Here is a 15,925-nt window from a genome sequence, read left to right as displayed (position 1 = left end):
ATTATTAGGTAACAATTTATTTTAAGCTGTCCGTGTTACACGTTACATGTATTTACTATTATAATAACAATTAATTATGCATTATTACATGCAAAAATTCTTAAGCCAAACCCATGAGTCCACCCCCAGAAGTGCGTCCCAATTCATACTTGCACTATTCTATGCCGTTTTTGCAGTATAAATAGTATGATTATTGTGTTCACACTGAACATTCCAAAAAGAAAAAGTGCACTTCAGATAACCAGAATGTGTGCAAAGGAGTCTGGGTGTTTTGAGGATGCGAAAGAAACACTTCATCCATCCTTCAAAAATGCCGAATGCAGGATGCAAAATGAATGCTGCCTTCCAAGTATCCTTCAAATTGAGACAACCTTTGACAGCACACGATAACGTGGCAGACTGCAATGCTTGATGACAAAATAACCTTATAAAGGTCATTTAAAACACTGTGTACTTGTACTATCCCCTATGTACTCTACCATCTAGCGTAGGTATATGCATAGTACATGTGCATAGTACAAAGTACACAGTTTAAAGCATAATTTGGGACACAGCTCAAGCCTCTATGATATTATATTATGGTACCTATCGAACACTCACGTTTCTCATTTAATGTCCCACTGGTGATTTTACAGCAAATAATTTTGTAGATTATGTTGCTGCATCAGTGTGTGGCAACATAGACAAAAATCGAAAAAGTTAAAGGCGATATGTATCAAAATTAAATTACTCAATATTAGCTAGAAGTGATCTATTAAAGACATATTACTTTTACAATTAACATGCTGGCCTGAAGATCAAGATTATGCTTTTGCTCTTTTTATAGTGTGATATTGCTTTTTATAGAATATGTGTCAGCATAAACAAGCAAGTCAATAGTATTTTATTGTTTATTTTTTTCTTCTGAAATTAATACTAGTTCTCTATACAATACTATGAGTTCAACTGGAGTCTGTTTTTCTCTTTTTAATCTTTGCCGCAAGTGTGGATTATTAGATGAGAACGGGGACCGCGACTCCCTGTAGACGTATTAAGATGATTGAAAAGCTTGACAGCTTCCAGCTGAACATGACCAATGGCAGCTAGGGTCTTGATTGAGCAGAGATCCAGAGATGACTAAACTATACATGTTCATCCAGCTCTGCCACGATGGACCTATTTCACCTTAGATTTGGGCACATAACACGTATGTAAATAATGTGCACTATATCCACTTATCTGTAACCGTTTGTTGCTCCCCTACCTCAGACTTCTCAGATCCGACCTCACCGGTGAGGATTTCACTTTTTATACAGAGGTCATACACATGGAGAGACATTAAGGATATACATTAAGGATAGCCCTTAAGGAGCATCTTTTTTGTTTATTTCAGGTTGTGGAGGGAAGAGGCAGGACTAAAGGCATGTCTCCAGAGTGCGCCGTCAACACTTGGTGTCAGGAATCTTTGCGTGAGGAAGGTGATGAGACAGGAAGAGCAAGATGGCTCTATTCGCAACACTCCTATCTACGGGTCTCGAAATTAGGGTTTTCCCTGAACAAGATTTTTCTAGTCAACCAATAGTCATTAAATTAAGATATTAGTCGACTAATGTCACATATATATTAATTTATATACTTAAACATATATATGAGGGCAATATTCTATACATATCCTTACACTGCACTCAAGCGCACACATAAAGCTCGCTGCAAAGCACTGACAAAAATAATGACCATGAATGTGTCCGAAAAAAACAGCAAGGAGATATTGTATTTATTTATTAATTTATCTAGTGTTTTCTGAGTTAATATAATATAAGTTAACAATGCTGACTCGCCATCTTCGCAGTACAGTGTTGTGCCTTCGGATTACATAAACATAGAGTATTTGTTTTCAATTTGAATTGGTTCATTTAAAAGTGGACATTTCAGGCTTTGTATTGATCGGTTTTTATGTCAGTGAGGCAAGTAGCCGATACATTGATTTTCGGTTCATTTTTGTGACGCGCTCCAGTTCACAGACACCGAAGCGGCAGAAAACACAGCCTGTTTGTTTTCTTTATTTTACAAAAGCACAACATTTTGTTGACATTGTGAGTGTACACAAAGTAGACCCTTTACAGTTTCTATTAATGTATTTGTCTTACCTGTTTGAGTAAAAATGACCGTATTTTCAGCAGAGCACCTGGTGTTTTCAGCTGGCTAAAAATGCTTTGGTGGACACACGGCCTTAGAGGGACAGCCCTACTCTAAATATTTGCAAGAACCTTTACTGGCTTGTTACTTAGGCAGAGTTCAGCTCTTCATTGAGTGTTGTAGATCTTGCAGAAGTCTTTGTAAATCTGTGGCCAGGACAGTCAGTGTTGCGTGGTACACGCCACTCTCAGCCAGTTCCGTTAGGACTGTCACTCCACATTAAGTCACTTCTCCTTTAATCTATTGCTGTAGGGTAAAACACAGTCATGCTTTTACATAAGATATGTGTTCTTAAAGAACTTTGACCTCTTCATCCACCCTTGTGTGATTCACACAGTCTGCTCATGTGACTCAAGGACAACACTAACCTTTCCCTTCAAGGACTGTCCTTCCACACTCTCTGAATTTACCAGAGCGCTCAATCTTGTTTAGTTTTGGCACTCAATCGTGTTGCTCCAAGAGTTGGGCTCTTGGTTTATGAATTATACATTGGTTTAATCTTTGTATTTGCTGCTACTACTGTCCCAGCATGTCAACAGCAGACACCTGCACAATTTTGTGTATTCTGTTTTACATTGTCCTTCGCTGTAAGACTCATTGAATGCAAACAAGCTTTCAACTCCCTAGCCGATACAGTGGTCATTTATTTGTGTAATTAGACTGGATTCCTGAATTGCAAATCGTGTTAGAGAATAAGGGTAAATATTTTTAAGCCATAATGCTGATAACACACTATTATTATTCTTTATTCTTGTAATCCCACTGTTTCTTTCAACAGTTAAGCTGAAAGATTGTTTACCAAGATTCGACTGTCAGTGTACGAAGTGTAGAAGAGAGCTGTGCTGGAAAGATTTATAGGAAATTTCACCTCTCCACTTTTTGCTGAACTGGAGGGATCGGTCCGGAGCCTTGTGCTTCCTGATTAGAATCTATAGTAAGAGAGAAAAGGTCAGCGGTAATTAAAGTACAAAACCATGGAGATACCACAAATTTCGTTAGGTTTACAAAATAATAGATTATACTGCTCTGCCCCCTTGTGTCCACTAAAATAGAAACATGCTTGAATTATTAGAACAAAAAAAAAAGGAAAGAAAAAGGCACTTTTTTCTTCAGTGCAGACCCAGCACAGTACAAAGTGTTTACCGTACAAAAGTACGAGCACAAAAATGTTCCTAAAATTTTAAATGAAATGTACTCTTTTGGCCATGAACAGTGTAGTCCAAAAAATACTGAGTTTGATTGAACACACAAACCTTTGCAACAAAATATATGGGAAATAGTTTTGTCCTATACAATGTGTTATCTTAACTAAATAACTACATGGTTAGTTGTAGGTGTTTTTTTTTTTTTTAACCAGTATGTGTATTCCCTGGGAAGTATTGCACATGCACATTTCACTTGAGAGCTGTAATGTTCTGAATTTAATGTTTGTGAGATTGTTGTCCAAATTATGAAATCTTGTGATCAGAATATGTACTTGCAGCATGATTTTAGCTGTGGTGTGTTTTAGTTAGATATCACATGGATATCATAGCAAAAAACTTCAGTTCAGCTACACAAGTGATTGATTTTCAGCTTTGAAAAATGTAACTCCAAAAAAAAAAAAAAAAATGAATATCACAATTCTGTTTATCAGCCATTTTCATTTAAATAAAAATACTTGGAATTTAAATTATTGTATAGAAGTATTTTTATTTATATACGTATTTATAAGGTGAAAAACCTCTTAACCCTTTCAGTGTTTGTTACTGAATGAACACACACCTACACATCTCTAAAATCCATCAAACTCAGTGATCATGTTATAATAAGCTTTAGGTATGATTTATTTCATTGCACTGAATGTTTAAATCAAGACACCAACACAAGAATCATACAGTAGGCTAACAGTTCTGATAGTTTATTTCAATGAACATTAATGTGCTAGTGCAATGTTTTACTGAGATCTCATCTTGTAAATGTGTTTGGATCAACTCATATGGCGTAAATAAGCAGGTGTTGACAGTGATATAAACCTTATGTTGGTCTGACTGACTCTGTGAGTTGCATCCACAGTCAATGATGATGCTTTGGTGTTTTGAGATGAATATTTTTGTAGCATTGTAATCATCCCCTGACAGTGTCAAATCAGATATCATATCAGCACTGATATTTGCTGCTTTCAGTGAAAATCTTATTTATTTTAGTATAACGTGTGTAATGTGAATATATAGAATAGAGCACGAGAGGATAAAATGAGATTTTGTTTTTCTGTTTAGTTTCTTTTGCACATCTATTCATGCACTATATGGTGTGTTAGGTCACCATTTAAAGTCAGTGATGTGTCCATTTAAATTTCATAGTCATAGAGAAACTGTTGGGATTGGGATGTTCAGGTGTGTGTGTGTGTGTATATATATATATATATATATATATATATATATATATATATATATATATATATATATATATATATATATATATATATATATATAGGCACAATAAAAAGCATCACTCTTCTGCTTTTACAAAACTGACTGCTTATCATTTGTGACTTGACAGAAACTAAACCTGAAGGTTTGTCACATCGCTGGCTTTTATCTCCGTGACTCAGATTTCCCGTTAAGCCTTTCCCTCACTCATCAAGAACCAGTGGGAATTAACAAGCTGAACACACCCCGAATATTCAAGGTTTTGCAATGATGTATAAAGTGATTTCATTTTATTTGCACTCTGCGAATTGAACATTTACACAACTTCAGGGGTCAAAGGAGCTATTTAACTGTTCTATTTAGAACTGAAGGGAATTCTTATTCTCATTCTTATTTTATATTTATTTGTAATTGCTATTTATATTTTTTGCTTGTTTGTTTTATTAGTACTAGAAGTAGGAATAATGTAACATAATATTTATTCTATTTACATAAATCCTTTTTTTAGAACTCACTTTTACATTCTGTATAGGTTTTGGACTAACAAAAACAAAGTTTACTGACATCTGGTGGCACTGTGATCTCTGTCAACACAGACCTCAAATCAAGTTCAAAACATGTTTAGTCAGGTCACTGACCCAAATGAACTATAATATGTGTATTTGTGATAGAACAGAATGGACAGCACCAGTAAAAATAAATAAATAAAATAAAATATAATGTTCTTTCTCTAATTCTGGCATAAATTATATCAGTGGGTCAAGACGGTCCACATGAGTTGGTTATGAAGTCTTCGCCTTTCATTTGCTCTGAAACCAGAGACCTTGACCTTAATGACTTGTAATTCTAGCAGACCTAAAAAACCTGCCTAACAGGAATGCTCTGCCTTCTGAAAGGAATTATAACCAGAAGTATCATGTACATTTTTCTTTCATCGTGTCTTTCACTATATTGTTTAGAGAAAGAATGGTTGCCCTCATTCTATTTTATATATATATATATATATAATAAATTACCAGAACTCAAAGGAAATGCATGTGCTAGGCTATTTCTATTTGTTTGTTCTTCATCTCTCTCTTATAACAGTAAGCTTAAGAAAACCCATCTGAAGGCTGTCATCTCTCTGGCTCTTCCAGGCATGCATTACTCATTCTGTATCAGTAACAAAGACTTAGTTTTGTCCAGGCAATGTTGGCTTTTAATTTATTCTGCTTACGTTTAACAGAATTTGCAGCCAAGCCTCTTTCTAAGACCCAAACATATGCTCATTTGTAGTCAAGTCTACAGCAGATGCACAGGAGCTCTCTGGTAGCGCATGAAAATAAGTACATGTACATTTGAGCTGCCAGGTCTGTTATTTGCACAGACAGCTGGAGCGTTCTGTACCTCGCATGCTATCCGCTATACGGTGATAAGACGGCTGTGTCGGGTGGTTAAATATTGATCAGTTATCACAACAGTAGTTGTGCTTGTGAGACACTAATCAGAGACCTACATTTCCATTGTTAAAATCCTTAAAAAAAAACTTTTATTCAGCAAACTTGCATTTTAAAGCGCTCAGGACATGGATTGCTGCAATGAGTAGATTGCCTCTTGGGCCTCACCTCAAAGGATAAATGGCCAATAGAGTATGACTTTATTGCTAAGAGTGAGTTAATGATAAGTCAAAATGGGCCAAATAGTCAAACAAAACATTAATCCAGATTTTCTGCCATTTTGACTGCACCATTAGTGTGCAACATGGATGAGGCAAAAATCTTATTTGCATATTGCAGTTAAGTTAGTTGAGCATTGTGCAAGTAATTATTATTCTACCCAAAGACTAAGGCAAACTCTTTATTATGTTAGGTTCTGACATTTGTGATTTTGCGTATTTATGTTGAAAAAGTAACATGCCATTGTTACCTAAATCCTTATTTTTATTATTATTATTATTATTATTATTATTATTTGCAAGGTTCCTGTGATTTGTGTATCTTGCAGTTATGTTAATTGAGTCATGCACAAGTAATTATTTTCCACCCAAAAGCTCAGGCACCCTCTTGATTATGTTTGTTGTGTAGTGTACACTTATTATACGGTAAGATTTGAACAATTGTCATTTGTCATATTAACGTTGTAAAAAGTGGTAACCTGCCAATGTTTACCTTAAAGCTCTCTCTCTCTCTCTCTCTCTCTCTCTCTTTACATGTGTTTGCTCTTAACTGATTTCCTCTTTAAATCCCAAAGTAATTGTTTATCCTACGGTTCTCTGCATGTTCAATATGTCTATTTTTTTTCTTGGTTATGTACGAACATTAAGGAAACATTCACTTTTGCCATTTTACAAACATTACGTGAATGTTACTTTTAAATGTTCTCTGAATGTTCTGAAACAAGTAGTAACATTTCAAAACATTAGACGTATGCCTGACTTAAATATTTTAGAAAAACTTTCAATCAGAAACTTTATTAAAGACCAGATAATGTTGATCATATCACTCCAGTTTTAGCATCACTCCACTGGGTTCCTGTCTCCTTTAGAAATCAGTTCATCATTTTGTTGATAGTTTTTAAAGCACATAATGTACAAGCCCCATCCTACTTTTCTGATCTTATCTCATTTAATTCTGCTCCTAAATCCCTCAGATCTGCTAATAAAGATTTTGTATGTCCCACGGTCACGACTTCAGTTTAAAGGTGACAGAGCCTTTGCAGTAGCTGCTCCATGGTTATGGAATCAGTTGCCACCTGAAAGAGTGCTCTGTCTATTTCGGTTTTTAAGTCTAAACTTAAAATGCATTTTTATTCTGTGGCCTTTTCTTGATTTTTAATTATGGATTAGTATTGCTTTCTTGGATTTAATTTTGTATTTGTATTTTATGATTGTTTTGTACAGCACTTTGGTCGATGTAAGCTGAATTTAAATGTGCTCTATAAATAAAATGTACTTGCTTACTTGAACTAACATTTTATTAACATTTTATTAAGAAGACGTGAAATAAAGTGCGCACATCTGTAATAAAACGTCCCTCACATGGCTCCGGGGGGTGAATAAAGGCACCCTGCAGTGAATCCATGCGTTTTTTTGTAAGATAAATATTCAGATTTCAAATGTAATAAACACTTACATGGGGCCTTTATTCACCCCTCAGAGCAGACGTTTTATTACAGATGCTTGCACTATATTTCACATCTTCTGAACTGTTGACAACAAACACCCGCTTACCTCCATTGAAAGGCTTGGAAGAGCAAGGACAGTTTTTTATATATATATATAACTTCGATTGGATTATTCTGAAAGAGAAAACTCACATACACCTAGGATGCTTCGAGAGTGAGTAGAACATGGACGAAGTTTCATTCTCGGGTGAACTAACCCTTTAAGAGTTTCATTCAAAATCTGAAATGAAATTGAAATTAAGTGAGTGGAAAACGAGCATTGAACTCACTGCAAGTTGTACATTTGAAACCATTTTGATTTAAGGCAGTTTTTAAGAGTGGGATTAGGATTATTTATTCATGTATTTATCAGTGTGGCAGTCCTGAAAACTTTAATGCTTATAGTTATGTCCATATATAAAACGTTTGCAAAACATCAGTTACCAGCTAGTAGCTTTCCACTGAAGCATATTATTTACACAGCGGTAGCCTACACGTTTCATAGCAAAGACTTGGGCGATAGAAGCATATAGATAATGGACAGTCAACATCATCATTTAGCAATAATCTAAACATTATTTACGAGAGAATCTTTGTCGTTTGTGAAAAAACATTGGTAGCCTATATGGTTCAATCCGATGTGAGTCATGGACACATTCCAGGCATTCCTCAACATAAAGAGAACCCCAGCAGCCACGTTAAGAGTCACATGATCAAGAATCCTATACTTCACCCGTTACATTACACACCAGTGAGAAATATGGACGCTGCATATCCTTTTAATCAGCTAATTATGTTTGTTGGTGGACAAATCTGTTTTGGTGTATCTGCAACGCCCCCATATACTCCCCCTTCAGCGATTTAAATATGAGGCTGAAGTCACCACTTCTGCTTTTATTGATCTGACGAACTGTTAAATGAAGCTGACGGAAGTTTAGCGTCAACACTCAAACCGCATCAATGACCAAATCTCCGGCGTAAAATCACCCTGATGCACAATGACAGTCTTTCATTTGGATGATTTCTTGGCAGGTTGGATTGGAGGTGAGGTTTATTTGTTTTGCATGTCTTGTAAAAAGTTCCAAGTTTTGTTCGCCAAAACGTACAAACAGAGCAATACTGCGTTATATTTGGTTTATCTTGTTTCTCGAACTAGTTATCATCGCGTCTAAACCCCAGTTTTGTTCGTTTCAGTGAATCTACTTCTTTAAACTATTTATACTGCTATTTAATATACATCTGTGTCTATTTTTAACTAATTTTGTGTCACGTGTTCGTCAAAACCATGTCTGTAAAACGTTACAATTCGGTTTCCCGACATTTCCTCGGCCATAAACTTGGTTTGGTGGAAACCTTGTGTAGCTACTCCATTGAAAGGAAACATTTATTTTGTAAAGCCCTAATGTGCATGTGCACCCACCATGAAATGTTCATAACAATGTAACTTTTCATAAAATGGACACTCTGTTTTGCAAGAAGAGCCTCCTAACGCTGCAGAATATGCAGAATATATCACTATTGCCTTTGTTGCAACATATTTATTTAACTTATACAACTGTTTTTGTTACAGGAGGGTCCAGTGTGATTGTAGGACATCCGCTTGACACAGTCAAGGTTTCCAGACAAATCCTTGTTTTGTGATTCATTTTGTACAAATCTTATATTATGTATTTATTATATATAAAAATATTATACAATTATGTAGTTCATATTATATACTTATTTGCATTCTAAAGGTAGTCAGTATTAGTTTCTAAGTTACTTATTTTTTTCCCACCGGTATGAAATGTATTGATTAGGAGGAATGAGGTGTCAGTCCAGGCTATGATATAAAAAATAATAAAAAAAATTCTGTGTACTCTTTTACAGACTCGTTTACAAGCTGGCAAAGGATACAGGAACACTCTTCACTGTATCATATCAATCTACAAAAAGGAAAATGTAAGTCTCACTGACAATTTTCATAATTGAGTTAAAAAATTATTGGCAAATATTTTTCACAATTATTGTATCATAACTTCTCCAAAAGTCCACGGACCCTTGTATTTGTTGAGCCGTTCTTGTTGTGCTGTACATTTAGAGATCTCCATTTATTTTCAGATACTTAAACCTTATGAAATGTCTATGACAACTTATTTACACAGTGAAAACTTGGCTATTAGGATGAGGATGGATCCAGCTAGACGAATATAAAAATCTAAACTTCGCTTATATGAGGATTATTAATTGATTTAGATCATTTTGATTAGTCTTGAGTTTTTTCATCGTTTGAAATGTTGTTATTATCATATACATTTCTGCCAAAGATGATGTCACTTCCTGGAGGCTGATGTCATTAAGGACCTGTCTTTTGATAGTGAAAAAAGAATATTCCACAATACACCAAAAGGATGGAAAACAATATTAAAGACACAAAAGCAATAGTAACACTTTAGTTTAGGATCCAAATCTTACTATTAGATAGTTACTCATTAGAATTGGCATATTGGCTGTTAATTAGCACATATTAATGCCTTATTCTGCATGACAAAATTTTAGATCCCTTACCCCATACCTAAACTTAACAACTACCTTACTATCTATTAATAAGAAGCAAATAAGGAGTTTAGTGAGGCAAAAGTCATAGTTAATAGTGAGAATTTAACCTTAAAATAAAGTGTGACCAAAGCAATTAGTACAACCAGAAAACATTTTAGCTGGACGAAATGAAACGTAAGTAAACATCTGGAATATTTTCTCATAAACTGCCATTTTTTTAATGTAAAATAATAGTTCAGGACTCAGAAATAATAATAATGTCAATTCCATTTTTAGGAATTATATGTCATATAATTATATAATATATCAAGATATATATAATTGACAAAAACCTCCAATTAAATTTAAAGGGCATGGGACAAAATTTAGCAATACTTTAAAAAAGTGAGCCCTCTCACTCCCAGACTCAATGAGCAGGCTATATCTTCATCACAACAATGACCCCATTTTTTAGGTGTAAACAGATATTATCTTTCCTGGAAGCAAAAGTACATAATCCATTTCTCTTTTGTGTTGTGTCAGGTTACAGGCTTTTTCAAAGGTCTGTCTTTTCCATTGGCCAGCATCACTCTCTATAACTCTTTGGTGTTTGGCTTCTTCAGCAACACGCAGCGCCTCATTAGCAGATATCGATACGGTGACGGCAGACATCCATGCAGCATGCTTGACTTGACTGTAGCGAGCATGTTGACTGGTCTGGTTTCAGTTGGGGTGGGTGCCCCTGTTGACCTCGTCAAAATCAGACTACAGATGCAAACCCAACCTGTTCTTGCAGGTAAGCTAGTCTTAAGCTACAGGCTATAAAAACATCTTAGCACCTTTCAGCTTTGCATGGAGTCAGAGTCCTTCTGGCTACTGAAAGCTTCTCAAAGACAAACATTTCCAGGGAAATAATGACTTTTGCACACAGTATTCCTCATGAACAGTTTTGTGTGTTTCCAGAGAACTTTAACCTTGCTGGGAATGGGAGTGTCCCTCTGCGTTCAATGGGAATTCAGTCCCAGTCATTGTACAGAGGGCCACTGCACTGCATTAGTACCATCCTGCAGAACGAGGGAATTCAAGGGCTCTACAGAGGTGCGGGAGCCATGATATTACGGGATGTACCTGGTTACACCCTGTACTTCATACCGTATACGTTATTCTGTAACTGGATGAATCCTGATGCCAATGCCTCTCCCCATCCCTGCTGTATTTGGCTAGCAGGAGGTTTAGCAGGTAAATGAGATTTGGGCTGTATTCCGAAATTACACAGACAGCTGCCTTCTAACTTAAATGGAACCTAATAAGTGACTGATTTTAATACACTTGCAAATGAGAATAAGCACAGATAATAACGGTAAGACCACATCATCATGTATTGTTCATATTTATTTGAGTGATGATGCATTTTTACACATTTATTTCAGCGATGATGACTAGACAGTCTACAGAGGGGAAGATTTTTAGCAAGCACTAATTTCCTTAAACGAACAATAGTATATAGGGGCAATGAAAACATGGAATTCATTACAATTGCCTTTAATTAAAATAACAACGAAATTACATTTTAAAAGGCAGATAAAGGATCTTATTTATAGGGGGTTATGCTTTGAAATGAGTTAAATGAGCAATGAGGGTTAGAGCTGGTGTTTGGTATATTCACAAGTGTTGTTTTTGAAAAGGGCTCTGATTTATTAGAAGTATTTCATGTTTTGTGTATGTAATAATGTATGGATTTGAAGTGTTGTGTGGACCTCAGGACTAGCAGTGCTCTCGGGCTCAAGATAAATGCACAGGCTTGTGTTTTTTTAGAGTTTTATGTTAGCCTGTTGCTAAGCTAACAAAAATAGTACAATTTGATATTGATTGCATTCTGTATTAAATGGATTATATGTTTAATCAACATTTCTCACCTTCAAGGAATAGTTCAGCCAAACATGAACGTTTGCTGAAAATGTACTCATTCTCAGGGAATCCAAGATGAGTTTGTTTCTTCATCAAAACACATTTGGAGAAATGTAGCATTGACCAGTGGATCCTCTGCAGTGAATGGGAGCCGTCAGAACTAGAGTCCAAACAGCTGATAAAAAATCGCTATAATCCACAATTAATCCACACCACTCCAGTCCATCAGTTAATCCAAACCTGCTGTGATGAAGAGACAAACTCATCTACATTTTTGATGCCTTGAGGGTGAGTGTTTTCAGCGCATTTTCATTTTTGCGTGAACTATTTCTATTTTTTTTTCTATGCTTGTCTTAATGCATTATAGGATTGCCTTCCCAATAAGATACATGTATACTGTCATAATATGTGTTCATACAGTATCTCATTTCAGAATGCAGTCTAATGCATTAAAACTTTCGACTGCAGCATGCATACATAGTTTGTTCACTAGGTGAACAGAAGCTGTTTTTTCCTTCCTGAATGTGATGCTCACCTAAAGAAACACCAGATGCACTTGTAGTGTTTTTCAGTCTGTTTGTGCACGTGATGAATTGTTTAAAAGCTATGTCAGACCCTCTGTATGACACCAAACTGCTTCTTAGCAGTCGTGCACAGATAAACAAGAGTACATTTGGTTTAGGATTGTGGGAAGGTGGATTGTTTAGAAATTTCTCACTGTACTTTCTGTAAAAAATGTCCCTCCTATTGATGTCTGACGAGAGAGGCCTGGATTAGTCTAAATATGACCCTACTGGGATTTTAAGGACACAGAATACTTCACATGAGATTTCACTTGTGGTTATGCTGTTGTTTCACAGGATCTATCTCATGGGTCACCGCCACACCAACAGACGTGGTGAAAAGCCGGTTGCAGGCAGATGCCATGCAGCACAGGAAGTACAAGGGCATTCTGCACTGCATCGTGCAAAGTTACAAGACAGAGGGAATACATGTAAGTTGCTGATGGATGTAGTCTAAAAACCGGCAAGGTTTAAAAGAAAGTTACAGTGCGCCAGCTGCTAAACAATTTGATGTAACAAGTTGAAACAATTTCATGGTCAAACATGTTTCGGTGTTATAAAATAGGTCACAGACACAGTGATAGAAAGCTTTTAAAGGCCTGGCGTACATTAAAAACAACATTAATATACTGATTCAGAGTTTTGTGAAATATGAGTGTAATACTGATGCTTTTGTTGTTTTTTCTTTGCTTTACTTATTATGTCCAATGCAGGTTTTCTTTCGTGGAGCTACTGTCAATGCTATCAGAGGATTTCCAATGTGTGCAACCATGTTTCTCGGTTATGAGCTCTCCCTCCAGTTTTTACGCAGTTTCTAACACAGACTTCCAGAAATGGTTTTAGGGTATTCGGGATTTTAATGGCATGTTAGAGACTTACATGTGACATGTATGTGAATTCATTGTTGATACGATGAAAAGTATAACTGAAGCTTTTAGATTTTTCTTATATTAAGAAAATAGTGGGAAATAAGTTCTATTTTGAAAATATTTTGGTTTACTCAGATATTTTAATATATGATTATGCATCATCTGCATGTGAATGATACACTAATTTCTATTTTGCTCAAAGATACCTGTCCTATTATACATGTATATCTGTTCTGTCAAACTAGATTAGATTCTGTGCTTTAACAAGATTATCTGCTAATGCAATATTATTCAAATATGTGAATAAATCAAATGATATAATGAGGTAAAGTGTGTGCTTGTTTGTATGAATCAATTTCAATCTAATACTGATGTATTTTTCTTGATGAACTTTAATGAGATGTATTTTTGTAGAAGTATCTCAAGACGCAAGCTTTGAAAACACTACCATATGAAAATAGATCAGTTTTATGCAACCTCCAATATCCTATTATCATCTGCTTATTATGGAAATGGGAATATCAGGTCAAGAATAGAAAATGTAGGGCAAATAATTGGGCAAATAATGTGAACACCTGGGAAATATTTCATTATTAATGTGTTTTACCATTTGCCTTGAACACAGCCTCCAGCCTTCTTAGATAGACTCGTGTAACTTTTCAATAGTCTCCATTTGAACGTTCACCTTAGTGCTCAAAACTGTTCAGCTTTTATGACACCAAGTTTTCCACATTTTAGCATTGCTTGAATGTGAATGGGTTTGCTGTCACTTTTCTGCAGTAGTTCGGTGTTGTTTGGACACGATTCTTAGTGTTCGATGGTCCCTGTCCACTTTCAGTGGATTCATTTTTCCATGCTAAGGACTTTATAAAGACTGCTGTTCTTAAAACACCAAACATTTAGTCAGTTAAGCTTACAGACACTCCTGCCAAACAGACTCCATGTATTGTCCTTTTTTGGAAGTCTGAAAAGTCATTCGTTTCACTGGCCGCTTGTACAAAACACTGCTCAACTCATCATACTGAATTTAGCTGGAAAAATGACTCTTTGTTATTGTATTCTGACATTATTGACATGCTGTTTTCTGGTTTAACACCTTAAAGATGATTTGGCACAAATAGTATTGTATAAAGTGCTATACAAATAAAGGTGACTTGACTCTCCATTGATATACAACCTAGAAAATATATACATTGTAAAGATAAAGTAAATATAACATAATGGCGTTCGCATTATTTTGTCTAACCCGTGTATAAAATGAAATATTTTGATGTTGCTTCTGGTACACTAGGTGGCGCTGTTTCATTGTGTCGGGAAAATCATTCGTAATATTATGGAAATGTAAAGAAAAATGTTTCCACTAGGTGGTGACACTGTATCTAAAACAAACCCGTGAGACCAAACTTTTCACCAGTATGGCTGGAAAAATTACAACATTTGTACAGAAACAATATGATTTTCTCTGAAAATGTTTGATACTGCAAGGGAAATGCTCTCAGTCATATAGCTATAAAATATAAACTGATCACCTTGATTTTTAAAGTATATTATCAACATAAAATGCATTCAGCACTACATTACAGCAGGGTTTCCAAACTGGGCTTAATGCAAGAACTGCAGTGGGGTTTTGAGTTGATATTCCCTTAACTGTCACCCCCATTTTTTTTAACATGAACGTGAAAGTGCACTATCCAAACTTAAATTGTTATGATTCAAAGTTTTGGAATACAGTTCTATGGCTGGTCTCTTTTTAAAGTAGACAATTGCAGTCTATTTACTGCAGTCTCATTTGAAAAAAAAAAAAAGAATAATTTTAAAAGTCATGAAAGTTTACATTTACTGTAGAGAAAATGTACTGTACAAAAATATTTTAATTGATATAAAATATATAAAAGTATTTTTTTTAATCCAGAATTAAATCTTTTATATACAATTGCTATAAACTGAAAGTTATGGTAAATGGACTGCATTTATATAGCGCTTTCAACAGACCACATGGCCATCCGAAGCGCTTTACAATTTTGCCTCACATTCACCCATTCACACACACATTCATACACCGACTGCGGTGTCAGCCATTCAAGGCGCCATCCAGCTCGTCGGGAGCAGCTGGGGTTAGGTGTCTTGCTCAAGGACACCTCTACACTTGGTCAGGTGGAGCCAGGGATTGAACCACCAACCTTCCGGTTTGTAGACAACCTACATGAACCACTGAGCCACTGCCGCCCCAGTTTATATGTCTAAATAAGTTATGTTTCAAATTTGAAGTTGATATAAAAAAATAAAATAATTGCCATTATACCAAAGACAGCCACCAGGTGACACCCAAAATCCATTTTTA

At 35.5% G+C, this 15,925-nt stretch overlaps 1 protein-coding gene across 2 annotated transcripts; it reads left to right on the top strand.

Annotated features, from left to right (window-relative positions):
* The first annotated feature begins 8,490 nt into the window (after window positions 1-8,490).
* On the top strand, window positions 8,491-13,908 carry LOC132113517 (solute carrier family 25 member 48-like). Of its 2 annotated transcripts, XM_059521311.1 has the most exons (7): window positions 8,494-8,771; window positions 9,298-9,341; window positions 9,597-9,668; window positions 10,788-11,040; window positions 11,208-11,483; window positions 13,013-13,146; window positions 13,429-13,908. In XM_059521311.1, the coding sequence occupies exons 1-7, from the start codon at window positions 8,726-8,728 to the stop codon at window positions 13,531-13,533; spliced, it is 930 nt and encodes a 309-aa protein (XP_059377294.1). In that variant the 5' UTR covers window positions 8,494-8,725; the 3' UTR covers window positions 13,534-13,908. The 2 variants fall into 2 exon arrangements, with proteins under 2 accessions (XP_059377295.1, XP_059377294.1); XM_059521312.1 differs by lacking the exon at window positions 9,298-9,341 and having other exon boundaries at window positions 8,491-8,771.
* The last annotated feature ends 2,017 nt before the right edge of the window (window positions 13,909-15,925 follow it).

The sequence above is a fragment of the Carassius carassius genome, chromosome 33 (genome assembly GCF_963082965.1).
Source record: "Carassius carassius chromosome 33, fCarCar2.1, whole genome shotgun sequence".
Classification (NCBI taxonomy): domain Eukaryota; kingdom Metazoa; phylum Chordata; class Actinopteri; order Cypriniformes; family Cyprinidae; genus Carassius; species Carassius carassius.
The sequence above is the reverse complement of the archived record's forward strand: the minus strand, read 5'-3'. Positions and strand labels throughout refer to the sequence as shown.

Coding starts and splice junctions, on each gene's coding strand:
- LOC132113517 (XM_059521311.1), top strand. CDS start 8,726: ATGACAGTCTTTCATTTGGATGATTTCTTGGCAGGTTGGATTGGAG. Junction 9,669..10,787: donor CAATCTACAAAAAGGAAAAT/GTAAGTCTCACT, acceptor GTGTTGTGTCAG/GTTACAGGCTTTTTCAAAGG. Junction 11,041..11,207: donor AACCCAACCTGTTCTTGCAG/GTAAGCTAGTCT, acceptor GTGTGTTTCCAG/AGAACTTTAACCTTGCTGGG.